The sequence below is a fragment of the Theropithecus gelada genome, chromosome 2 (assembly GCF_003255815.1).
Source record: "Theropithecus gelada isolate Dixy chromosome 2, Tgel_1.0, whole genome shotgun sequence".
NCBI classification, from domain to species: Eukaryota; Metazoa; Chordata; class Mammalia; order Primates; family Cercopithecidae; genus Theropithecus; species Theropithecus gelada.
The window spans coordinates 65,806,778-65,834,318 of record NC_037669.1 but is presented as its reverse complement, the minus strand read 5'-3'; the positions used below and the strand labels follow the sequence as shown (position 1 = coordinate 65,834,318).

Sequence of the window (27,541 nt, the reverse complement as noted above, 5' to 3'; positions counted from 1 at the left end):
ACAGGCGCCCGCCACCTCGCCCGGCTATTTTTTTTTTTTTTTTTTTTTTTTTATACAGAGTCTTGCTCTGTCTCCCGGGCTGGAGTGCAGTGGCCAGATCTCAGCTCACTGCAAGCTCCGCCTCCCGGGTTCACGCCATTCTCCTGCCTCAGCCTCCCGAGTAGCTGGGACTGCAGGTGCCCGCCACCTCGCCCGGCTAGTTTTTTGTATTTTTTAGTAGAGACGGGGTTTCACCGTGTTAGCCAGGATGGTCTCGATCTCCTGACCTCGTGATCCGCCCGTCTCGGCCTCCCAAAGTGCTGGGATTACACAGGCTTGAGCCACCGCGCCCGGCCGGAGTTAGGTTTATATAATCTAGTGAGATTAATGACGTGGGTTGTCCATTTCAAATAATATAGAAGGCTATCATTTTTATTGCAAACTGTTTTCCTTACCATTTAAATAAATCAGAATATACTTACGCGTTTTCTTGGTGGTTGCATTAACTGTGGCACTAAAGGGCCCGGCGCCGGCGCTGTTGTAAGCCCGGACAGCTGTGTAATAGGCCAGGTTGCTCTTCAGGCCCCGTAGTCTGGCTGATGTCTCATTTCCTGCCACTTTCACTTTACTGGATGATTCCTCCTTTCCACCACCATTCCAGTACCGCACCTGGTGGGCAGAAGACACCAAACATGTGAAGGCATAAACAAATTCTGCCCTTTCCATTAAGTGATTTTCATTAAAATGGGCACTGATTTATTTCCTGATTTATTCAACAAATATTTACTGAAGACCTACTATGTGCTAGATGCTGCATTAGGCTGTGTGTCACAACAGAGAAAAGGGACTCTAGGAGGAGAAAAATAATGAACAAATAAATATATGAACCAGATAAATTCAAACAGAACAAGTGCTGAGCAAGCCAGACTATGAGATTATAAGTGGGAGAATGAAAGGGAAATGTAGGAAGGAGGGAGGCATATATATAAATATGTGTGTGTGTGTATATATGTATGTGTATATATGTGTATATATATAATTAAAAATAGGAACAAAGTGTTATTAATATTGCCAATTTTCTGTAAGTATTACTATGTTCTATACATTTTTGTTCAAAAATGTTTATATAAGGCCAGATCATTTTTTAAAAATGTGGAAACGTTAAGAAAGAAATACAAAAGATGCCCCACTTTCCTTCTCAGTTGTGTTTTGGATTTAAATAGTCAAAGTACTACAACTGAAAGAACAGACTAACTTTATGCTGATTTGGATTTGATAGGCACAACTACAGTACAGGGATGGAGAAGAAAAAGCATCTAGGCTGAAGGAACAAAATTTGGAAATGTAGTTGTTCAGAAAAGAGTGAATGTAAGATTGAAAGACTGGCAGAACATGAAGGTAGCATCTACAAAAGATAAGCAGAGACAAATACTACAAAGCATATGAGGAACCTTGCAAGCAAGAAAATGTCAGCAGACCCAACCAGCGGAAGATGAGCTGGAATATGCTGATCTGAAACAAAGTTTAAAATAACTCTGTTTAAAATATCTAGATTTATTAAAGAAGAAACTGAATCTACCATGCAATGACAGAAGATTTAAAAAATAAATCAGATTTGAAAAATAACATGCAGGGCTCTTAGACCTAAAAAACTACAATTATTTGAAAAATAAAATCAGTGATAGAATTAAGCTGAAGACTTATGGTGGAAAAGGGAATTAATTAACCCAGAACAGAGCCCGTACAAAGAAACAAAAATTACAAAAGCAAACTTAAAAGACACTGAGGGTACAATGAAAAGTTCTAACTGGAGTTTCAGAAGGAGAGACTGCGGAAAAAGCAATAGTCAAAGGGAAAAAGGCTGAGAATTTTCCAGAACTGAATAAACGCAGCAATTTTCCCATTGCAAATTCACTCTGAGTTTAGAGTAGGAAAAATAAAAAGCAAATGCACTCCAGGGGAGGGGGGTTGTTAATACTGAATTGTGGTTCTCAATCATTTTTCCTTGCTAGACACCTGAGAGATAAAGGCTATCTTCTTGAGCAGTCGTGGGTGACTATGCCTTAGTTTGCCAGTGAGGATGTGCACCTGGGACAGAAATTAACTGCATTTCCTCACCCAGCAGACAGCAGGAGGGAAAGGATGTGAAGGTGGATTCACACACCTGAGGCAGGGGCTTGTCTGTCTTGGTTATCACCATAGCTTTACTGCTCGCAGCAAAGTCTGTACATACTAACCATTAACTGCTGTTGAATTGTTGAATGGCCTGAACATAGTTTAAAAATGCCTCCCTCCTTCCTACATCAGAGATTCACCAGGCTATGTATTCAATTCTCAATATTGTATTCATCTAGGAAACATCAAAACTCCAATTTATTGAGGAGGCAATACAATTTTTTGCCTTCAGAATCATAAAACCATTTCACAAACCAATATATTTTTATTTGGGTAAGTAAACAGAAACACAATTGAGAAATATCAGAATTAAAAATATCTCTATTACTTCCAGTAATTTGTTTTTTCCAAAAAAATATGTTCCTATTGTGAAGAGTCCTTAATACCACTGCATCAGAGATTTCACTTAATTTAAATTTAAAAATGAAATGCAGCTTATAAAAATAATATATTAAAATGGCATTTTTTCAGCCATTAAAGAATAGCTATTGAATCAGAAATACTGTTAATGGACAAAAAGAATTATATTCATACTTATAGATTTTCAGAGACAAATATTTTAATTTAGCAGTTAGACCAGACACATTTAAATAAATAGAAAGCAGGTAAAAATGCATGAAATGTCTTTTAGGAAGACAACTCCAGATCTGTCTTCCACTCTTCTTCACTCTGCTGTCAGTCCCCAGGAGAGCTGACTGGTATGAACTACTGTCCGTCTGGCTCCCTTGCCCTGTGGCTTCTCACTTGGTGTAAGTAATAGGATGCTGGTGATGGGAGGATGGAAGGAAAGAGAGGCTGGGATATTTATTCCCCCAGTGTTGAGCCACCATTTGGTACAGAATATCTTTGCCTAATAAAGAATACAGCACCATTTAGGCAACCTTCACTCACAAAAGGCTACTGCTACTGCTCTCTCCAGTTAATCCAACCCTTTGACCCTCTTCAAAAGTCTGTATTATACACACTTGAATGCATTTGTGCCTGTCATATTTATTTCAGTATGCCTCAATTGTCTGTATCCTATTTTTCCATATGCATTTGACTTGTGCTAGAGTGAATTCTTTGCCCAATTTCAGAGAATTAGACCTAATGCATATGTCTTTTTTTTCCAGGGAGATTTTCATAGTCTCAAAAAAAGTACTCACATATTTGACATATTTTTTCTTTTCTTTTCTTTTTTTTTTTTTTTTTTTTGAGACAGCATCTCACTGTGTTGCCCAGGCTGGAGTACAATGGCACGATCTTGGCTCACTGCAACCTCCACCTCCCGGGTTCAAGCAATTCTCCTGCCTCAGTCTTCTGAGTAGCAGGGATTACAGGTGACAGCCACCATGCCGGACTAATTTTTGTATTTTTAGTAGAGACAGGGTCTCACCACGTTGGTCATCCTGGACTCGAATTCCTGACCTAAGGTGATCCACCCTCCTCGGCCTCCCAAAGTGCTGGGATTACAGGTGTGAGCCACCACGCCTGGCCTGCATCTTTTTTCATTCTAATTGAAAAGGAACATATTCTGTACAGCTGTTTGGAACAGGAGGCTGGAAGAAGGCATCAATGAAGTTTAAGTTTGGCATTCTATTATGGCACATTACTTACGTTCTTCTGCCAAACTTAAAAAAAAATTGATTCCTCCAAAATATGCTAATCTGTATCATTTCACAAGTGTAGACTTGTTTTAATCATCTATCAAGGTCATTCTCTCAAATGTGGTTCTTTCAAAACAGAGAAGGACTTTAAAGAAACGGACTGTAGATACTGCACTAGAACGTGGGAGCTTTCATTCCTCAGGCACCCAGGATCCATGAACTTAAAGGCTTCTGCCTCTCTTCATCGTGTCTGTATCTCTTGTTCCTACCCAAAAGGGCACCAGAAAAGATCTGAGCCTGAGTGTAACAGCTTAGCTGATGAAATAAATTGGAGCCCAGGGAAATGAGCTTCTCAACTACTGCTTGGTCAAATCAGAAAGAAAATTAGTCGAGATGCTAATGATGATGTGTGCTCAGCATGCCACATGGCACATGATCAACCCTCACTGAGATGAGAGAAAGGCAGGAGCTATTAACAATTTTAAAGCCAAACTGGGGAAACTGCAACCCAGAAAGTTAGCCACACGACTGATAATTAAATACTCTGCCAAGTCCTTCTCCCCCCACCCAAGGTTAATTTTTAAATCATTACTGAAACTAAGAAAAGACATATTTTTATCTTGGTATAATTACACAGATTATTTTGTAAGATTTTCCCAATTAGTACTTCTTTCAACTTGTTTCCTTTTTCTTTATACTTACCAAGCATTTGGGAAAGAAATGTTTAATCGTTGTTTCCTTTCAATACTGTATTCATGCTACATTTGGACATTCTATTTGCTACTCTTTACAAACAGGCAAGCGGCAATGCATTTCAACCTGTAATTAATTTCAAGAAAGTCCCATTTTGCCATAGCTCTTCTCATCTTTCTGTGTTCCACTTTGACGGCAATATCAGCATGCATTAGAAATGGTGGCCACTGGGTCCCACACTGGGATTGTGCTACATTACTATATATTACTTCATTGTTTTTTTTTTTTTCTTCAGTACAATCTCATCCCAAAGCCCAATATTCAAAACAGAAAAGTGAAAGCCCTGAGTCTCTTTGGGCCATTTTGACAATAGCTGCTTTATCTCATTTAATTTGCAAACAATGCTATGAGTTATTATTATCTCTATTTTAACTGAGCCTTGGGGAGCTCGAACAACTTGCTCAATGACATACAGCAACAGGGTAGCAGAGCCCAAACTGCAGTTATTCAATCAACATATATTTTTTGCATGCCTCCTGTATGTCAGATTAACTACTCCAGGCATTTGGGGATAGATGAACAAAGAAAAAGGCTGAGTTAATGTCTCCCTTGCAGAGTTTATATTCAACCTATAAGCAGATCTGAACACAGGTTTGTCTAATTCTAAAGTGGTGTGGACTTAACTAGACACTGTGATGGTTCTATGAGGATTTTTAAATTTTCTGTCTTTCAGTGAAACTCTCTTTCTTGGTGTGATCAATAATGGTGGAATTCTACTTTCTTATAAAATATCCTTATCTGGATGACTTCTTATTGACCTAAATTTATATACAGTTACGTGTTACAATGACAGGGATATGTTCGGAGAAATGTATTATTAGATGGTTGTTGCATTGTGTGAACATCGTAGAGTGCAATTATGCAAACCTGCATGGTATAACCTACTACACACCTATGTTAGATGGTGTAGCGTAGTGATCCTGACCTATAAACCTGTACAGCATGTTGCTGTAGTGAATACTGTAGGCAATGTAACACAATGGTACATTTTTGTATATTCAAACATGCATAAACATAGGAAAGGTAAAGTAAAATCGTGGTATTATAATCTTAGGGGACCACTGTTGTATATATGGTCTGTCCTAAACTGAAATATCATGATGCAGTGCATGACTATATTAAACAATCAACATCTACCTGCCCCTAAGCTGTTCAACAACCACCAGTGACTGCTAGCACTCTGTTCTGCTTGGAATCCCACAAGCCATTCATGTATATTCTTCCATTTATTTTTCTTAACTATTTTACAAGTTACAACCAGGTCAAGAATTATGATCCTGTCATGATTTCCAAAAAGGACAACACTGTTCACGGTGAGTGTGCATGTCAGTCTCCCATCTGAGGAGTGCCATATGTGTTCATTTATTTTCTTTTCTGTTTGTTTGTTTTTTGAGATGGAGTCTTGCTCTGTCACCCAGGCTGGAGTGCAGTGGCGTGATCTTGGCTCACCGCAAGCTCTGCCTCCCGGGTTCACGCCATTCTCCTGCCCCGGCCTCCCGAGTAGCTGGGACTACAGGCACCCGCCACCACGCCCAGCTAATTTTTTGTATTTTTATTTATTTATTTAATTATTTTTAAAAAACATTTTAAGTTCTAGCATACATGTGCACAACATGCAGGTTTGCTACATATATATACGTGTGCCATGTTGGTGTGCTGCACCCATTAACTCATCTTTTACATTAGGTATATCTCCTAATGCTATCTTCCCCCTCTTCCCCCACCCCATGACAGGCCCCAGTGTGTGATGTTCCCCACCCTGTGTTTCCAAGTGATCTCATTGTTCAATTCCCACCTACGAGTGAGAACATAGAGTGTTTGGTTTTCTATCCTTGCGACAGTTTGCTCAGAATGATGGTTTCCAGCTTCATCCATGTCCCTACAAAGGACATGAACTAATCCTTTTTTTATGGCTGCATAGTATTCCATGGTTTATATGTGCCACATTTTCTTAATCCAGTCTATCATTGATGGACATTTGGGTTGGTTACAAGTCTTTGCTATTGTGAATAGTGCCTCAATAAACATACGTGTGCATGTGTCTTTACAGCAGCATGATTTATAATCCTTTGGGTACATACCCAGTAATGGGATGGCTGGGTCAAATGGTATTTCTAGTTCTAGATTCTTGAGGAATCGCCACACTGTCTTCCACAATGATTGAACTAGTTTACAGTCCCACCAACAGTGTAAAAGTGTTCCTCTCTACTAAAATTTTTTTTGCATTTTTAGTAGAGACAGGGTTTCACCATGTTAGCCAGGATGGTCTTGATTTCCTGACCTTGTGATCCACTCACCTTGGCCCCCAAAGTGCTGGGATTACAGTCGTGAGCCACTGCGCCCAGCTGTGTTATTTTCTTTAAATAAATTTGATCAAACATTGAATCCCATATCCTGCTCAGCTAATGGGAGATTCAGGCATAGTCATTCCTGGGCCTCCCTTCCCAAAGCCCCCAAGATCACTTATTTTTGTGTTTGATTTGAGCCCTTTACTTCTAGCAGCTGGAGGCCATGTTTGGTGAGTGAGTAATCACTGCTGAGTGTGGGAAACACAGTTGTTCAATCTTGCCATCAACCTGGGCACTGCCTTACAAAGATGTAGGCCCCAGGAGGCTTTGTAAGCTTCAGACATTTATTTCTGCCAATGCCATTGGAAATTTCTCTTGTATGTTTTCCTCAGTTGCAGTTTCTCTCCTATGACCCTCCAAGAATCATGGAACAATCTCCCTAATGGCCTGAACTTTTGAAACAAAGCTAGGAAGGGAAGTGTCTTGCAGGCAACTCCTTTTGATAGCTTTTGGCATAATCCCTTGAGTTAAGGGGGCTTACTGTCAATTATTTGCTACAGAATATTTACTGGGGAGAAATAGATACATTAATATCTCAAAAATTCTTCTGAGGAATGTCTCACACCTACTGACTGTTTATTATGATGAGCCAGAAATTGGTCAGGTGTAGTGGCTCACGTCTGTAATCCCAGTACTTTGGGAGGCCAAGGCAGGCAGATCGCCTGAGGTCAAGAGTTCAAGACTAGCCTGACCAACATGGAGAAACCCCATCTCTGCTAAAAAATACAAAAATCAGCTGGGTGTGGTGGTGCGCGCCTGTAATCCCAGCTACTCGAGAGGCTGAGGCAGGAGAATCACTTGAACCCAGGAGGCGGAGGTTGCGGTGAGCTGAAATCGCGCCACTGCACTCCAGCCCGGGCAACAAGAGGGAAACTCCGTCTCAAAAATAGATAGATAAAGAAATAAAGAGCCAGAAATTATGAGAACCTCATTACATACCTAATCTTATCCAATCCTGCCAATATCCTAATGAATTAGGCCTATTATTGTCCCCATTCTACAGGTGAGGAAAATGAGGCTCACAGAGTTTATGTAATTTTCCCAACACAGCTGGCAAGTGGTAGAATTGGGATTTGCTATGGAATGGCCTCAGAGTCACACTCCCTTACAGCTGTGCTCCTTCCATCCCATATACCTTTACCTCCATTGCCAATGTCACTGCCAGTTCTCTAATCACGAGGGAGCTACTGTTGGCTCCCCATCATCTTTCATTGCTTACATCCATTGTCATGGAATTAAAGAAATCTTCCATCCAGCTATTCTTTTTTTTTTTTTTTTTTTTTTGGCGGAGTCTCGCTCTGTCGCCCAGGCTGGAGTGCAGTGGCCAGATCTCAGCTCACTGCAAGCTCCGCCTCCTGGGTTTACACCATTCTCCTGCCTCAGCCTCCCGAGTAGCTGGGACTACAGGCGCCTGCCACCTCGCCCGGCTAGTTTTTTGTATTTTTAGTAGAGACGGGGTTTCACCGTGTTAGCCAGGATGGTCTCGATCTCCTGACCTCGTGATCCACCCGTCTCGGCCTCCCAAAGTGCTGGGATTACAGGCTTGAGCCACCGCGCCCGGCCCCATCCAGCTATTCTTGGCTTCCTTTAAGATGCGCATTAAGTTGTTCTCCTGTATTTATGTGGTGTTTTACTTCTTCATACTCTCTCTTCCTTAAGTCTGGACTATTCTGTCTCTGATCAGGCTTCTCTGTGTCAAGACCAGTGTTTAGTACATTTAAGTGTGCAGGAAGATGTTTCTTTACAGATAGTTACTAAAAATATACACTAACAAGACCTAGTCCTAAACGTTTGGATTGAGTGGGTCCTGGGAGAGCTATGGGAGCTCAATTTTAACAACACCTTCAGGTAATTCTGCTGTAGGAGTTTCACAGTCCACACTCTGAGCATCATTGCTCTATTCCCTATCCTTTCTTTTCTTAATTTGCTAATATTAATTCAAGTCAATGCTTGTTTGGTTGCAAGGAACAGAAACTCTCTCAAGGCAGTTCAAATATAAAGAGAATCTATTAAAAAGAAGGGCAAGGTAACATGATGAAAAAGAATAAAGCCAAGTCATTTGAGAACTGAATGACTGTCAAAGAGCTATTTTATTCTGGCTGTCCCCACTTTTTTTGAGATAGAATCTCAGTTTGCCATCCAGGCTACAGTGCAGTGGCAGGATGATGGCTCACTGAAGCCTCGACCTCCTGGGCTGAAGCAATTCTCCCATTTCAGCCTCCCAAGTAGCTAGGACTACAGGCATGTGTCACCATGCCTGGTTAATTTTTGTATATTTTATTGATATGGGGTCTCACTAAGTTGTCCAGGCTGGTCTTGAAATCCTAGGCTCAAGCAATCCTTCTACATTTGCCTCCCAAAGTATTGGGATTACTGGTGCAAGCCACCACACCTGACTTATTCTGCCCTCTTGCAGGTTCCATGAGCCCCTGTCTCCTCCATTCTTTAGGGTTGCATGGGAGTGTATTTCATCTCTGCAGATTAGCTTTGTCCTGCATGTCCATGGCCTTAGTTTGAGAAGTCTGAACTGAGCCCCAAATGTGACACACTACTGCATTACACTCACTAATTATAATCTGTATATTTCTTATTTAAATATCTCAAACAAGAATCTGACTTGCTAGGCTTCACAGTCCACAGAGCATTTACATTTGATCGAGAGATCACCCTGGAGCTCTCATTTGAAGGTGTGTTGGCAAGTGGAGGGGTACGTGGTCCTGTGATGCAAACCTGCCCATGTAAGCCTGCCACTGAATCAGGAGTTACACACTTCCTCAGGGAAGCCTGGAGGGAAGCTTCATAAGAAGACAGCTGTGGGTGGGATGAAATCACAACTATGAATCCCACAATGCCATTGTTGGCAAAATCTTCTTTGCATTTTATTTATCTTGCCAGTTCTTGGCTCTACTGCTCCCAGTTTCCTCTAACTGCTCACTACTAAATAGGGCACCCAGTTCAAATGGTTCTTCTTAGCCTTTAAAGCTACCTGTGACCTGGTCCTCCCGTGCCTATCTGAAGTCACCTTTTCAAACAGGAACCTTTGGCAGGTAGGCCTCTACTCTGCTTTTCCGTCATGCCATACCTAATCCAGAATGTTTTCCACTCCTTCCACCTTTACTTACTTTCCCTTGAAAGTCCTGTTAAGCCTTACCACCCTTATAAAGACTTTCAATATGTCCCATCCTTCTTGACAACGCAAACATTTCCTGTTTGAGTGACCTAGTCAGACCTTCATTATATTTGGTCTTACATTATCCTCTCTTTCAGATGTTTCATCCTATTTCACTAAACAGAGAGGTCTTTGAAGGCTCAAAGTATCTTACAGACAGGTGGCTTCTCTAGAGCCTATAAAAGAACTCCACAATGTAACAAAGCCACCAAGAAAGGAAGACAAAGAGCTGGAGGACAGTGACTTCCTGTTGACGAAAGTACTCTATGAACTTAATACTGCAGTTCAATCTCACCCTTATTTTTTAGTAAACCCATCTAAAATATTTGGCCCACATGATACATGATTTCCTTTCATATTCTTTTGTTGTTCCTTTTCTACTCCAACTAATGTTATTTTCATTCAACTGGTTAAATTCAGTATGCATTGAACATCAGATGAAACAATGTGTTGATAAAAAAATTTCAGCCAAAGATAGACTTCAAATAAGAGGTCATTGTTAAGGATTTCAAATGTAAGGAGACAAAGTAGCATGTGACACACATACATGAATTAATCAGAAAAGAAATTACCTCATAGCCCAGTAAATGTCCATTGCTCAACTTCCAAGGAATGGTATTCCATGAAACCTCAATTTCTGAGGAAGATAGGCTATTTGCAGAGACTTGAGATGGGGCCACTGTAGGCTCTGTTTGGAAGCAGAAATTGAAATATGACGATAATTTTGGCAGTTTGTTTAAAACATATATTAACGTTCTTATTTTTATAGAAGCATTTTAACATACTTGAAAATTCTATGAAATATTCTGGTACCATATGTTGAAAATAGAGACACTGGTCCGTTTCTGTTTCTTAGGAAAAGATGGCATCATAGCCAAAGGCGTTTCCTTGCTAAACAGCTGTGGCAACCTATACTTTCCTCCCTTGCACCTCTTTTTTGGCATCTTCCTTATCTTCCTTTTTTTGCCTGTGTTATCCTCACCTTGTCTTTATTTCCTTCCCTTTATCTCTTTCCTACTGTTTGGGAACTTTCCTGTCCACAAATGCTACTTAGTTTTCATTTTGCCAAACAAAGGTCTAGGTTAAGTAAAGCTCATTTACACAATAAACACTGAGTGAGTACCTTCTCTAGCGAGGCCTACAGAACGGACAACTGAAATGTGGTGGATGGCATGTCCTTTTGAAGGAGTAGATAGAAATGCAGGTGGTTTGTTACACAGTAAGAAGATCCCCCTTTGTAATAAGCACTGTTGAGATTCTATGGGGTTCACAGTGGTTCTCCCCTCTCAGGGCCCAGTTCAGGTGTATTTCTCTTGTCAAACGATCCTGCTTCTCAGACAAGGTGGCTTGATGCTGAGATGAATTCCTGGTCTAAGGTGGGGCCTCTTAGATTTTCTCTCCTGAGAATTTGAAACTTGGTTTGGAGAGTCGAGGAGTACTTGGAGCCCACTGATCCAGTGCAGGTGCTCTAGAGGAGCAGACCATTTTCTGAGGTTCAGGGCTTCTCTGATTAAAGTTCTTTGTGAGGTTTACTACATAACTCTCCCTTGGATTCACAGAGACAACCTAGTAGATTTCACAGAAATCTTCTGCTTCTTCCTTAGGTAAGCCCAATTCATTTCTCATGTTTGAACAAAAAGACTTTTAGCTGACCCTTCAGTGGGAGCAAAAATGGTAACAGGGGAAGGAAAATGAGGGAGGCAACAATGGGTAGGAGGCAACAATGGGTAAGAAGCTGTGGCTGTCCCTCTTTTCCAGTTGCCAGCACCTAGGTCCTGGATGCACAGGTAAACAGTGTCCAAAAACTCCCTGGATAATTGCCATCACTCCCCAGACCTCTCACTTGCCCTTGCAATCCCTGGCAACTCTTAGAAATGAGGTCTGGCTATGAATTTAAGACTCTTCTGCAAAGACTTTTATAATCCTTTAAAAAAAAAATCCCTCTCAGAACTCAACGGAAAGTGAGAAGGCAAGAAGAGGGGTGGGGATCCAAAGAAAAATCAACTCTACTTACTATTCTTAGGAATGACAACTGCGGACCACTTTTTGCAACTTACTGTCAGGTCTGGAGGGTAGGGGAGACACTGATATATTTTGTGAGCTCAGAATGGTTAAGGGCAAAGGCCCTTGGTTAAAATACTGGCTGTACCACTCACTATTAGGAATTTTGGCAAATTTATTACTCTCTTTTATAAGGCTTCCATTTTCTCATTTGTAAATGGGAAATAATAGTGCCTATATTTCTTATCTGAAATATCAAATTAGGTAATGTCTGGCGGGTAGCAAAACTTGAATACATGTTAGTTTCTGCCATTTATTATTATTATTTTTTTGTAGAACTACAAAAAACTACAATAGTTGTTGCTGATCTATGAAATGGCAATTTTGTATAATTCTTTTACCTTGATTATTTTCTAAAGCGGTCATGAGACAAAATGTAGATGTCTCAGTATCTGAGACAGGTATAAAAGAAAGACAAAGAAATGGAATGGTCCAGAGTGAAGTATGTCTGTATCTCCACCAGCAGGTTCATATCCCTCAAACCTGCACATTGCATATGTGTTGAATGAGATACCACTGCTCCTGACTCTTCATTCAGTAACATCCCTTTCTCAGGCCATGGGAACCACTGGACAACTTAGGACTAGGGTAGCTCCAAGGTGTATATTTTTATTACCCCAAGGTAAGGCTGTGATTTTCCTTGCTTCACAAACTGGAACATAGGAAGTGTTCCTCAAAACAGATTTTTAAATTGATGGTTATGTTCTGAGACAGGTCTCAATCAATTTTGGAATTTATTGTACCAAGGTGTTAACGACATGCCCAGAAGAAAACAAATAAAAAAGAAAAAACCAAAAAGCATGGGTTCACAGAAACAGTCTGTGGTCTGTGTCCATTTCCAAAGATTGAATTTGAGGGCTTTAATATTTAGAGTGGGCTGGAGTGCAAAGAGGAAGGGTATGGTAATCTGCATGTTGCAAAGGAAAAAGAGCAGATAGGAGGCTAATCAATTAGGTCTCCTGCTCAGTAAATCAGTACTTTACATAAGGCAAGGCGAACATAGAGTAGCTACCTGTAGAGAGATTTAACGTTTTATCTGTAGCTATCTGGTTAGGAATAAAGAAAAAGCATTTTCTTGCATGACTCAGCATTCAGCTTAATTTTTTCCTTTTGGCCTAGTGAATTGGGGTCCTGAGGTTTTATTTTCCTTTCACAGTTACATCCTCTAACTATCCATTAAGTCTTACACTTCAAGTCATTTATGATTGATATTTATCACTTGCACTGGGAATCTAACTACTACTTGGATCATTGTTCTTTGGAATAAACATATTTGAAGTCAAAACGAGACTCTATATCCGTTTTTGGAGCACAAATAATTGTTACTAGGCAGAGCTGAAACACAGTCATGTTTTCCATACCTTCTTCTGCAGAGAACACTGTTGTCACCGGGCTAAATGGTCCTTCACCTTTGTTATTATAAACACCCACTTTAACTTCATATGGTGAATATGGCACGATGCTTTCATTCCGAAAGACATATCTTGGGGTGTCAGGGGATGTCACCACTGTCTGGATCCAGGTGGTAACCCCAAGAGGGCGGAAAGCAACAACATACCCAAAACCTTCACCATTCTGTAGTTCCTCAGGGACTGGCTATAAAGGAAAGACACACTGAATCACCCTTACTTATAAGGGCAAGGCAAAAATGAATGGAGCTGTGATCCACAGGCATTTGTAAAAGTCATCAAATCATCATCTACATTGTATTAAGCAGTTGGATGAAAAAAGGAGGAAAACATCAGCAGGAGAGTCATGCCAGCTGCTTTGAAACAGACATATGCCACCATTTCATAGCCATCCAGATAATAAACTGGAATTTTCTGTGATTATTCAGACAGCTGATCATCTTATGGTTCAAATCTGAGTTTCTAACAGTAAGATATACTTTCAGTTGAAAATATCTGATCTCTTAAGTCAAATAAAAATTATCTAATTCTTAATATTGACTTTATGAGAAGAAACATTGGACTAGTGATTAAGCATAATGAAGTAAAACTGAAAAAAATAAAATAAAAAGGGGCCCAGTACAGTGGCTCATGCCTGTAACCCCAGCACTTTGGAAGGCCGAGGCGAGCGGCCATCACGAGGTCAGGAGTTTGAGACCAGCCTGTCCAATATGGCAAAACCCTGTCTCCACTAAAAATACAAAAATTAGCCGGGCGTGGTGGCATGCGCCTGTAGTCCCAGCTACTCGGGAAGCTGAGGCAGGAGAATTGCTTGAATCTGTGAGGTGGAGGTTGCAGTGAGCCGATATCATGCCACTGACTTTAGCCTGGGCGACAGAGAGAGACTCCATCAAGAAAAAAAAAAAAAAAAAAAGGGAAGTAAATACTAATTTATAAATTGATGAATTACAAGGCAGGTGGATCACTTGAGGTTAGGAGTTTGAGAGCAGCCTGGCCAACATAGCAAAACCCCGTCTCTACTAAAAATATAAAAATTACCTGGGCATGGTGGCATGTGCCTGTAATTCTAGCTATTTGGGAGGTTGAGGTGGGAGAATCTCTTGAACCCAGGAGGTGGAGGTTGCAGTGAGCTGAGATCATGCCACTGCACTCCAGACTGGGCAACAGAGCAAGACTGCCTCAAAAAAAAAAGGAAAAAAAAAATATTAATGAAAAACTCAAAGCTATATTTGAGTCATGTCAAAAATTTTATTGACACATCATCAACATCTTCAAAAGACGCAGGTAATTCTAGTACTTTTTGACTTAAAACCTGTTAATTAACCTTTTTCCTACTGATGATGTAAACCAAGGGCTGAGAGAATGGCCAGGAAAGAAACAAACTCAAGCACCTGTTGGAATAGGTGCCTTTACCAGTGGGGGCTGCACGGCTGTTTGGAAAGTCATAATGGGAGCTTGAGGGGCAACAGCCACAATATAACTCATCCCTACGTCTACCAACCAGGTGACCCTGGGCAAATTATTTCTTATCTCCGAGCCTGTGTATTTTCATCTGTAGATTGATGCAAGGATGACATGAGGAAAATATATGCTAAATGCTGGGAACAGTGGGTGGCTCAGAGAAAGCATAAAAAATATTAGCTACTATGGCTACAACTACCACCACCAGCCCCAATACCACTAACCCCACCACCACCACCTATATTACCACCAGCAGCAGCAGCACCCACCAACCACACCCCCAGCACCACCACCTGGGAAGCCACAAAGATCATGGGAACAGCAACACCCTAATAGTGAAGATGCTGCCCAAACACTTACATCCCAGGTTATCACAAGTTCAGACCGGCTTCCGCCTCCTCCATTGACTTCAGAAGGGGGCACTTCTGGAACTGTACAGGTCAGAGAAACAGAGATGAAATGGTACTTGCATTAAGTAACATTTATCTAAAAGACAATGCAATTTTTAAAAATATTTAAAATAATTTAATCATTGGCACGTTATTCATACATATGGATGTTTATGTACGTACATACATTTACATATTTTTATGAGATCATCAAACAACATATTTACATGAAATCATAAAAAAATTCAAAATCTCTCAAACAAACATGACCAAGTTGGAAGATACTTTGCTAGTATGAGAGTTAATAAAACAAGAAAAAGTGATTCACCAGAGATGATGGGAAATCAATCCAGCATGAATGTTTAGCTTGTGACTATTTCAAGTAGAATATAATTCTGAGAACAACATTGGCTACATGTAAGGAAGACCCAAACTCAAACCCTTGAATCTTGTTTTGAGGTATTATTTATAAACTTCACAGGGGCATCAGATTCTCACACTGAGAACTTTAGCCTTAGTGAACCCCAGGACAAAACTAGAATATACGTCCCATGAAAGTGGGTCTTTGGTATGGTCACAGCTGTACTTGCAGTATCTAGAAAGTGCTGAGCACACAGAGGATGCTCCCTAAAATATGTGTAGTGTGAACAAATGACCAGAACACCAGGGCAAGCACAGTTCCTCTATTTCTCATATTTCCTAGCATAAACATTATGTGCATTATTCTGAGTAAAATAGCATCATGAAAATTATTGAAACATATTTGATGACTTCCGTCTTAGCTGAGTTCCTAAAGTGATCTACCAGCTCTATTTCAAACTTCATTTTAGTTAATATTAAGTAATATTACAGATCCTGAAAAGGCAAGTCTTTAGGTCTCAGTTGTCCCTATAATGTGATGCTATGTACACTTTCTAGTTTGAGTTTTAATGCTGGGATATTTTTAGAATAATAAAAGCAGTCTTATGGTCTATGTGAATAGTTGTCTCACGTGGAAATTCTTATCAATGATTCTTTCTTAATTCAACACTTGAAATGACAAAATATACCTATTCATCAATTGTTTAAGCTCCTTCACTGAGCTTGGTGGCAAAATGAGATTTGCTAGCAGCAGAACTCACAAATGTCATTATCCTACCAATTTGTCAATGCTTGTTATAAATGAAAACAGCACTTCCCTTGTTAACAGGGTAACTATGTCAGATAGTAATTATAACCTTAAGTGACAAAAACATATTCACTCAACATGCACTAATGATCGTTTACAATGGACTGAACTCTTGGAAATGTCACACTACATCAGAATCACTTACACGTGTTTCTTTTGACAAATGCCATATGGCCAGTTTTGCCATTAGAAAGGTCAGATAATTGCAGCAATGGATTATTGAGGCCGACCCCCTGCTGGCCTGGAGTTCAGGGCCAAGGGAAATGGTAGTACACAGAAATCTATTAACCCATTACTCAGAAAACAAAAACACTAACCTGCCTCTTCAGTTCTCACTTTTTCTGAGGGTAAACTTGGTTCTCCACCTCCAATTTTATTACTGGCTACAACCCGAAATTCATATTCCACCCATGGGTTTAACTCAACTACAGTGGCTGTGTGTGTTTTCCCATCGATGACCTCAGGCACTACAAAGGAATATTTGAGAGGTAAGAGTCTTCATGCTTCAGCATTGACTTGAAATCCATTTGTATGTGTGCAGATGACCTCTGCCTCTCCCCCTTTACCTGTTGTGACGGTTTGCCAACCCACGGAGAAAGGTGTCCGAGCCTGGATGGAATAGGATATAACTGGGCTATGGTTGTCTTTACCTTCTTTCCAAGAGAGTTGGGCTGTTGTATCTGTAATTTCATCTACTTTCACATTTTCTGGTGGTCCAGGTGAACCTAAGGAAGGCACAAATGGAAACATTGGGTAGCAATTACATAAATGTCATCCTCTCCTGTCAAAGAGAAGAGAATGTCACATGACCACTTCAATGTCTCTGACTTTTCCCAATTTCAAAAACACTTAGGGCAAAGGCCATTTACCTGATAATAGAACAACTACCTCCCTCTACCCCCCATTTCTGTTGTTAGATCTTAAATTTGGATGTGAGGCAGTAATTCCCAAACCATAATACTCTCTGATTGCAGATGATATTCACTTTTAAAAGCCTCTGTTCAGCAGGATTCCTGTACCTTTCCAAATTCAATGTCCTTTACTCCTGGTGTGATGCCTTTCCCTTTAATCCACTGGTGTATCTCTGTAGTTCCCAATCTGATACCTAGATGTGTTTTATTTCATGATATACTCTGGTTATTTGTCAGCCCAGTAGCAAATCAGTATCCTGGACAGCAGCTCAGGTTGGCAAATTTTCCCAGTCATTCTGAATAATCCTGATACTTTTTTTCTATTTTTAGAAAATTGTCCTACATACAATTATTCCCAAGTCCTGATTATTCTGGAAGCAAACACACTGCACAATATTCTCTCTCAAATTAAATACAATCACTGAATTAATGACATGCTCAAAAACACATCAGCTTGGCAGCAGCTGTGGAATGCCAATTACAGTGAGAGCTATTTGAAGGGCAGAGTTGAGATTTTTATTTCTTTGAATTAGCACTCACCCCTATTGTCATATTCTGTGGTCTATGTGGGGACGATGAAATCAATATGATAACTTGTATGCTCACATACTATCTCATCACGGTTTTTCCTCCAGTAACGAATGCTGTTAAGATGTGAAGTTACAAACTCAAGGAGGCATAAATGTTTACCTCTTACTATGAGGTCAGCAGCAGATGAAACACTGTCCACCCCTGTTTGCACCATACAAACGTATTTCCCACTGTGTTTCAGTTGAATGTTTCTGATCATTAAATCACCAGATGAACTCTGTTGGGAAAACAGGTAATGAATATACCATTATTTAAAACAAACAAACAAACAAACAAACAAAAAACACAAAGAATTTTGAAGTCTATGGCCAAAAACAACAAATCGCAATGAAAACTGTATTTAGGGAGCAAACTAAGGTGGTATAAGAGAGCAGATTGCTGTAATGGAATGTATGGAAATAAAAACAAGTTAAAAACCATACATGACTGCAGTCAAAGATTTCTGTAGCCAAATAAACAAGAACCTTCCTCCTGGGCTTTATGGTTTCGAAAATAAATAAGGGCAAAGATTACAGTCTCAGAGTCTATTTACTTCCACCGGGGTGACACTTCTTTTTATATCCACTGCTCAGCACCAGCTCAACTCTCTTCTCTGGTTCCAAACCCTTTGCAATTATCTGCCTGAGAAGAAGAGGAACGCATGTGGGTATCTAGTGGGAGATAAAGGCAGCATGACAAGGGGATTACCACGGTTGAAACACTTTTCTGAACACATTGGAGCTTAAAAAGCCTAAAGCTGTTTAATTCCTTGGGTGCAGAAGTTAGGGACAGTCAGCATGAAAGCATGAACCCCTCAAGAAGAAGAAATTAAAACATTTTAAACCTTAAAAATAACAGCTACTGGGGCATGGTGGTTCAAATTTGTAATCGCAGCATTTTGGAAGGCTAAGGCGGGTAGGTCATTTGAGGTCAGGAGTTCAAGATCAGCCCGGCCAATATGGTGAAACCTCATCTCTACTAAAAATACAAAAATTAGCTGGGTGTGGTGGTGCACCCCTGTAATCCCAGCTATTCAGGAGGCTGAGGCATGAGAATCGCTTGAACTTGGGAGGTGGAGGTTGCAGTGAGCTGAGATCGAGATCACATCACTGCACTCCAGCCTGGGTGACAGAGCAAGACTCTGTCTCCCCATCCAAAAAAAAAAATAATAATAACAGCTGTCCTTAAAGACATTTGCTGGCATTCCCCAAGAGCTAATTAACAGGGCAAATATATTTCTAAAAGCTCAATGTTAAATGGACCTCATTTTAAGAGAATGTAAAATTGTGTTAATAAAATGACTAACTGCAAGTCAGTTTCACACATTAGTAAAAATATGACTTGTAATTAAATGATTTCAAAACCAAAGCCCTTGGAAAATGACCATCAGTTCATGTCTGGTAAAGAGAAAGAAGCAATAAGTAGCGTTTATCTTATTAATTAAAAGAAGAGTTTTAGTCTTGAGTTTTTGTAGTATATATAGCAAGACGAATTCTATTATCCTATTTTTAGGGAATTTCCTAAAATCTTCTATAGAGTAATTTCTTAAATATTGCTACCTATCTTTAGGATTCTTAATGGGTTACATATTCTGTTAGTTGTATTGTATAGTTTTAGATGAAATTTGTGAGGACTAGAAGAAGACAGATGGGAAATGATTGATGGTTGTAATTAAATGATAATCCAGAAACTGTTAAGCTTGCATGTTTTACTTTCATCAAGTTAAAACTTTTTTCTTTCCGTCTCTCCCTCTCCTTCTCCTAGGGTTATTTAGAAATGTATCCCCAGGACAAAAACCTTTAATGCTTGCTGACCTTTAGAAACTCTTCAGGTTTTACAAGCTCCATATACTCACAGGAGGTTGATTATCATTTCTATAGAAATCTCTTATTTTCAGTGAAGAACTGTTAGTAGTAAATGCCATCTAAGGCATTGGGGTAAGCTTTTTATTCCTGCCAACCTTTATTTGCTTATTTTGAAGGCATCTGGGTAAAAGAGAATTGTGTCGGGACTTTATGTCCTCACATATCTGGATACACCTTTTAGGCACAATGGCTGGCTTTGTTTCTAGAAGGAGTAAGGAAAAGTTTAGTGGTGGACTTCTGACTTCTGTTCACTCTTGGCACTGACAGGTGAAGAGAGAGAAATGTCTGCATCATAAAAAATGAAGCCATCTTCCTAAAGAAATGTAGTCAGGGGAAATATAATTTTTAATTATCCTTTTACATTGCACAGTAGAAAAAGGAAGCAATTAACCAAAACGAGTTGAAATGGAAACCATTTTTTTCAGCCCCAACATGGACTTGAGTGTATGAATACGTAAATGGAGAATAAAATTTGACAGAGTATAAGAGAGATTCTCTCATTATTTTTTGTCTCTATCAATAAAACATATTTGCATTATTCCTCTTCTAATGCTCTCTTTCTCCCACTCTATGATCTTTTAAGGGAGCACTACACAGAGACAAGATTTATCTTAACAAAAGTGCATGCCTTGCTTGCTATGTTAGATTCATTCAAGGACAGAGAAGTGTCTAACACATGGCCCTCGCTCTCTAGGATGTAAACTCAAGTCAGGGTAAAAAGGTGGTATAAACATGTGAAACAAGTTATGTTTACAAATTTAGAAAGTATAATTCACAAAGGTTAAAGTCACGTGGCATATACCATGACTAGACGATGGCAAAATGAAAGAGACAGACATTTTCAAGTTCTGCTGAAGATGTAGAACTGGAACTCTCACTGCTGAAAGGACTGTAAATTGGTACAATTACTCTGGACAATTGTTTAGAAGCATCTACGAAGGCAGGATATACATGTAATTTATGACTCATCAATTCCATTCCTAAGTATATACCCTACAGAATGGCATGCATCTGTCTACCAAAAGACATTTATAAGAATGTTTATAGTTATTATCCATAATAGCTAAAAATAGAAACTACCCTATCACAGTAAAGTGGACAAATAAGTAGTGGAATAATCATTTAACAAAATACTATTAGGCCACGACAATGAATGAACTGCAACTACATAGATCAACATGGCTGAGTTTCAAAAGCATGAAGGATATAAACCAGATGGAAAGGAGTATGTGATCATGACTGATCATATGAGAAGGCTGGATTGTGGCTACCTTTGGAGGTATGGTAGTTTTGGGATGAAGCACTATGAGGACATCTAGGATGTGGGTCATCTTCTGTTTCTTGTTTTCAGTGCTGGTCACTTGAGTGTGCTCATTTTGTGAAAATTAATTGGGCTATCCTCTTATGACTTGTGCATTTCTTGGTAGAATACAATGCTTACCAAAATGCAGTTATGATTATGCACAACTATACCCCTAAATGCTCAGCTTTCAATAGTGTCATAGATGGTAGAAGTCAAGTAACATGACTGTAATTCTAAACTCCAACTTCTTTCACGGGAATTAAACATTTAATAATAGTAATTTAATTAAAATGTTATTAGCATATCTTATCATTTCTTATCAAGATGCAATTGAGTATTCTAAGGCATTTAAGAAAAGAAAAAAGGTAAAAGAAACTCCAAAAGGAAGTTTCTCTCATATCAAACTAATTCTTTTTTCCATCAATTTCCTATTGTTAGAGAATATAGTTAGTTATAAAAATATAATATAATTAAATGTGATAAAGGGTATGAGAGAGAAACGTCCAAAAATAAACTCAGTAAAATTAGTTGAAATGGGATGAAATAGTACTCGATGGATTATTTACCATATTTATAAATAAACTTGCATCTAATATTTAGAAATAATAAGAAACATATTTGCCATTCTTTAGAGTATAAAATAATTCAAATAACACAACACTAACCATCTTTGGATAAATTCTTAGAAACATTAATAATACTTTGAATAAAAAATAGCTTATCTGTTAAATTAGTTTGTCTTTGTTTGCATTATTTTCCGAAACTTCAACCCACTTCCTCAAGCAGAAAGGACCAGAATTGAGAAGGTGCAAATTCATAGCTTTATTTTCTTCTCCTCATATCTCTATTTTGCTTAAAACTTCTCCTCAAAGCCCACTAGTGTAATTCTTTTTTTCCAGAAAGCACATCTTTTTTTCTATGATGCTGTCCACAATTTACTCAGGAAAGGAGTTTTTGGAAGTGAGAGAGGTCTATTCCAGTATTTTACATTTGAGTGTAAGAAGCAGGATATGACCCTCTAAGTCATACAAATTGAGTTTCTTTTCCAAAGCATCACCTATTAAAAATAAGATCATTCATTCAAAAACTGTTTATAACGCAACTATTCTACTTTAGTTGCTGGGAATACAATGCCGAAGGCAAGAAAAAAAACAGTCCTTATATTCATAGGGCATAGAGTTGGAAGACAGGCATTAATGAAATGACTATACAAATCAATGTAAAATTATAATGTAATGTAAATTCAAAGTACATTGGGGGAATCTAGAACTTTTTGGGGCTTCAGTGAACTGCTCATTCAGCTAAGATTTAACATATGAGCAGAAGTTGTCCAAGAAAAGTGGGTAAAAAAATAAACTACACTAGGATACTCAGGCATGTGCAAAGACGTAAGGTAGGTAAGAACATGGTTTATTTGAGTAACTCAATAGAGAGCTGAATGGGGTGGGCAGGGGATAGGGATGTCAGGCGTAGAGTTAATCCACAAATTGTTAGTCTGTCCCCAGAAAATAAAAAGTTCACTGTAGCTGACTTCAAGTTCATATTTACATCTTAATGACAGTAATATTTTTTCTTTCTTGTATTTTTACAATATCTACTAAACTTAGCTAGAATTACTTTATTACTCAATTATTTGTCCATCTAATCATACAGGCTTCTCTTAGAAAAAAAAATCATATTTCCATAATATGTTACAGGTATTAACAGTAAATGGATTTGTATGCCAAAGCATCATTGAAATAAATGCTAAGGGGAAATCCACTGTGTATCAAATGAAATAGGAGAGGATCTGATTAACTTTTCCCCTGTATTTTCTTAGATGATGACACTAATGGAATTTTTGATGTAATTTAAAAACCACTCTGCACTAAAGAAAAAAAAAAAACAAACACTACCTGATTTGATAACCCATACCAGATAAAAATAAATAAGCAGAAAGATCATCACTAATTACAGGTAGGCTGAAAATACATTGTGATATCTACCACCTGCTAAAATCAAGGTTTAAAATAAACTTTGCAATTAGGTTACCTGCTAAAATCAAGGTTTAAAATAAACTTTGGAATTAGGGGACCCTCTTGAACATTACAAATGTTGTATGAACTTTCAGTATAATAAATTATAAGTAAAAAACGAATTCCCTAGTAAGCACTCTCAATGTAAATGCTGCTGCTGGACTGCCAAGAAGCATAATTTTCCAGTTTAAGAAAAAAAATTACATTTTGACGGCTATTTGGAACCGAGGTTGAATAGGCAGTCCCCCCCCTTTTTTTTTTTTTTAATCACTTTACACAGCCTGTTATTGCAGTGCTTCCAATATTAATCATTCATCCCTTCACTGGGTTGCCTTCCAAACCCTGACATTACATGTAAATCATCTCCAGGTGCCTTGAAAACAGTCGAACCTGTAAGTTCCTTCTGGAACCTGGTTGGTGTTTTCCTCTGTAAGAGTCCCTGAAGGAATAGGTGGTGACGTGGCCCACCTCTGCATTTTTGACCACAAAAATTAAACCTTGCCCCCACCAATGCCAAACGGCTACATCAAGTGCACCTTCGTTACTAATGGACGCTACTCATCCAAAAAGCAGAAAGAATTGACAGCCACTGAAACATGAAAACAGGCCCTAACATTGTAAACAGTTTTAATTTTTCTGACTGATTAACAATTTCAACTGTCACATGGTTGTCTGAACAGGTGATATTTAAGACAGATAAGATGCAATCAGTTAATATCAAAATTTGCTCGACTTTCTTGGGAACCAATAAACTGGAATAATTGCTCCATTACAGGATTTTCAGTCCCAGCCTGTTCCATCATAAGTGTTTCAAAAGAGTGACACATCAAAGATCACAAAAACTTGGTTGAAGGTACTTCATGCATATTTTAGGTTGTGTCAAGTGCTCGCGGTGCCTCAAAGTATCGGCTTTGTAATTTCAACATCAAGTTCATGTAAAACAACTTGGGAATTTCTTTTTTTTTTCTTCTGGGCAGTGGGGTGTGTTGATTTTGATGGAGTAGGAATTGGTGATCTCAGGATGCCTAGTCTGCTGTCCCAGCAAGCTTAACCCAGTGTTTTCTACATTTAAATCATTAGAGTCACATCTTCACAATTGTTTTTGCCATATCCTAGTACCAAATGTTCTATTACTACTTAATTTTTTCTTAAACTGATTAACTTTCTTCAACTTAATATGGGAATTGACATATAAAATGCATATTCTTATCCTAAATGGAAATCTGCTCACCAAAATAATAGTTACCTAGCAAAATCAATACAATGAGTAGAAAATTATATAAATAGACACTCTCCAAAATCATTTAAATGCTCACTAAGCTGGACACTGTCAAAGTCCCTGAGCCAGAGACTTTTGCTCTGTTAATTAAAGATTAACAAACATTAGAAAATGGCTAATTATGCCCAGCTAATTTTTGTATTTTTAGTAGAGATGGGGATTCACCATATTGGCCAGGCTAGTCTTGAACTCCTGACCTCAAGTGATCTGCCCGCCTTGGCCATTCTCCTTGATTTAATCTAAATGATTGAAATAATATTGAAAATAGAATAACTCTCTCATTCTATGTTGTGTTAGTTAATGCCACCTGTTGAGTACAGAGTCTGTGTTTTGAAAAACACTGTGCTATCCAGTTTGCTAAACCCATTAGTTCTCAGTGCTGGCTGTACTGTAAATTCACCTGGGAAATCTTTTTAAGAAAATACCAGAAACACCTAGGTCACATCCAGAACAATTAAAAATTAAAATGGACTAGAAAGAGGAGACTCTCTAGGTGATTCTAATGAGCAGTTAGGGTAAAAACAATTATTAAAACTCTTGGGATATTATATTCCTCATCTTTACTCTTCTTGGAAGGTATAAAAGGCTTCAGATAATTGCTCTGATTTCTCCTAACTCTAATATCTAGGTATACTGTATACTTCTGAACTCACAAGCTGAAAGTAATACTCTTATACATATTTTCACCTTGAGAGATGGGTAAGAAAACTAGTATTTGTGAAACAGGTATTATGTGTCAAGCACAAGGCTCATTTCCTTGACATGACATTGTCTTAGTGTGCTCATCATAATTTTAAAAACAATAGTCATTGACGTAATTCAACACGGTGATAGATTGCTATAGATACATACATAAATTTACTGCTAATCAACCTCAGTCATTCTAGGATTACTCTTGATTGATGTGACAATTCTTGCATTGAATTAAAATATTTCAAGTCAAAAGAGCTTACTCTGAATAACAGTTTAACTTGTGGATCAAATCTCATTATTTTTGTCTTACCTTTATATTGCAAGTACAGAGAGTAGACCTGCCTCTTGTAGAATGACATGAATGTTACGTAAGAGAAAAGAAGCCCATGGATATAAAGGAATAAAGAGCCATTGTTTCATAGAAACTTGATCATGTTATGCCAAATGCCTTACATTTACTTGAGTTTCAATTACTATTGCTATATAACAAATTACCCCAAACCTTAGTGGATTAAAAAATGATCATTTATTCAGTTCAGTAATGTGTACATTGAACAGGCATCATTGAGGACTCATCTCCATTGGACACCTCACTAGGTGGGGTGGCTTGATTAGAGACTGGCAAGCTTGTTTACTTGGCCAGCAAGTTGGCACTGGCTGTTGGGAGTTCAGCAGGACCAGTGGGCTGGGACCTTGGTTCCTCTTGAGAAGGATCTGTCTACAGTCATGTGGGGTTCTTAATACTATAGTGGCTGGATACCAAGAGTAATTGTGCTAGTGGAACAAAGTAGAAGTGTATGCATTTTTAGAAACTAGCTTCAGGAATCATACTGTATCACTCCTGTTTTTTATTGGTCAAGATATTCACAAAAGTATACTAAGTTTCAGGAGGAGAGGCATAGATTTTACTACTTCATAGGGAGCAGTGTCAAAGTCGTGCTGTAGTAAGAGCATGTTGGATAAGACATGTTGCTGCAGCCATCTTTGGAAAACACAATCTGCCACAGCCTTCCAGATTCATTCTGCACCTGCCATACTGCCTCTGCCTTGGGCGGCTGACCTATATGGACCAAAGGGAAAGGTTCCCTCATACTCTGCCAGTTTATTGGGATCCTCTTACGAGATCTGAGGGAGAGAGGACAGTGAGTTTAGGGTATTTATTCACCAAGATTCATCCTTGCAGGCTCCTTTGAGCTGACTGTGGCAAGAATCCAAGATAGGTTATTTATTTATTTAAAGCAAAACTCTGGACTAGACACCCTTCAATTTATGTCAGTAGCCTATGTGTAAACCAGAGAAAGAACTCCCAATGGCTCAGAGAGAGTAAATTTATATCCTCTCCCAGGAGAGTTGCTCCCAATGAGATCACATTATTTTTATTACAATCACAGACCAATGTAGTCTGGCAATTCTCTTGATACTTCAGAAGTGTGAATTTTTCATCTCAAAGTCATATTGAAAAAGATAAAGAAGGGAAGACTAGGTTTGATATCAACTGTGACTATCAATAGACTATTTTCCTGGTAAAGAGCATGATCTAAAATTTTAAAGTTAGGATAAGAAAAAAAGGTTTATAAAATCAGAGTATTTTCTATAAAACTAATTTAGAAAACCCAATCCACCTAAAATTGCTGAGTCTCTGAGTTTAAAATTTTAAATAACCCAAAATGAACCCTTTATTATTCACTTTCTTAATCATGTTCAGATCAATTAAATGTTATAATTAAATGTCATGCCTTGCAAAGTAGAATGATTTTCTTTCTGAAATTCCAGCATACCATCTAAGCCAGCATGAACAGTTCCACCTCAGTAAGAGGGACACAAGTAACCCAGTTAAAAAAATGGGCCAGCTACCCTGACTTTTGGTTTCTGATGGGCATATAAGGAGCTTAGATTATGCCACTCTTTCCTAACAACAAATAAAAAGCTGAACAAACTGAAAAATCGACAACTAATTCTTAGATCTGGCAGAAAAGTGAGGTCATGGGGCAAATGGCTTCCCCTTAATCAGACAGACAGGTGGATATAGACAATCACAACTTGGAGTAGAAACATCCCCGAGAACCAGTGCCAGGGGAGGAAAACATGAACTATAATTGAGTAATTGCTGGAGGTTCAGTGTGGACAATTCCGTGAGTTAAAACTCCAGGAAGAGCCAATCATAGGGGGTGCTGCACACTTGTGTTAATTTTACCTCAGAGTTCTACTGGGTCCTCACAGAGAATATTGGGGAAAAAAAAATCCCCTCATGTTTCTGGTAGTTGGGGGGAGAAAACAGACCATTTTGAGATACGTTAGAACATTCTGTTCTTAAAATGCTCTGCCCGCAGCAGCTACAGCCTAAGCTGCTGGGGTTTTCTAAGAGTCTAGGAGGGGAGGAAAATAGCCAACTCCAGGCCCTTTTAGC

The 27,541-nt window shown here is 38.8% G+C and overlaps 1 protein-coding gene across 2 annotated transcripts in view; it reads right to left on the bottom strand.

Moving 5' to 3' along the window:
- The window catches only part of CNTN3 (contactin 3), a 339,179-nt gene that overhangs the window by 23,674 nt on the left and 287,964 nt on the right, over positions 1-27,541 (bottom strand). For both annotated transcript variants that reach the window (XM_025377841.1, XM_025377842.1), the window contains 7 exons: positions 18,100-18,217; positions 17,065-17,223; positions 16,816-16,965; positions 15,302-15,372; positions 13,433-13,667; positions 10,583-10,698; positions 462-648 (listed from right to left, as the gene is read on the bottom strand). In XM_025377841.1, coding sequence (XP_025233626.1) covers positions 462-648; positions 10,583-10,698; positions 13,433-13,667; positions 15,302-15,372; positions 16,816-16,965; positions 17,065-17,223; positions 18,100-18,217 — 1,036 coding nt within the window. The remainder of the gene's footprint in view (positions 1-461; positions 649-10,582; positions 10,699-13,432; positions 13,668-15,301; positions 15,373-16,815; positions 16,966-17,064; positions 17,224-18,099; positions 18,218-27,541) is intronic.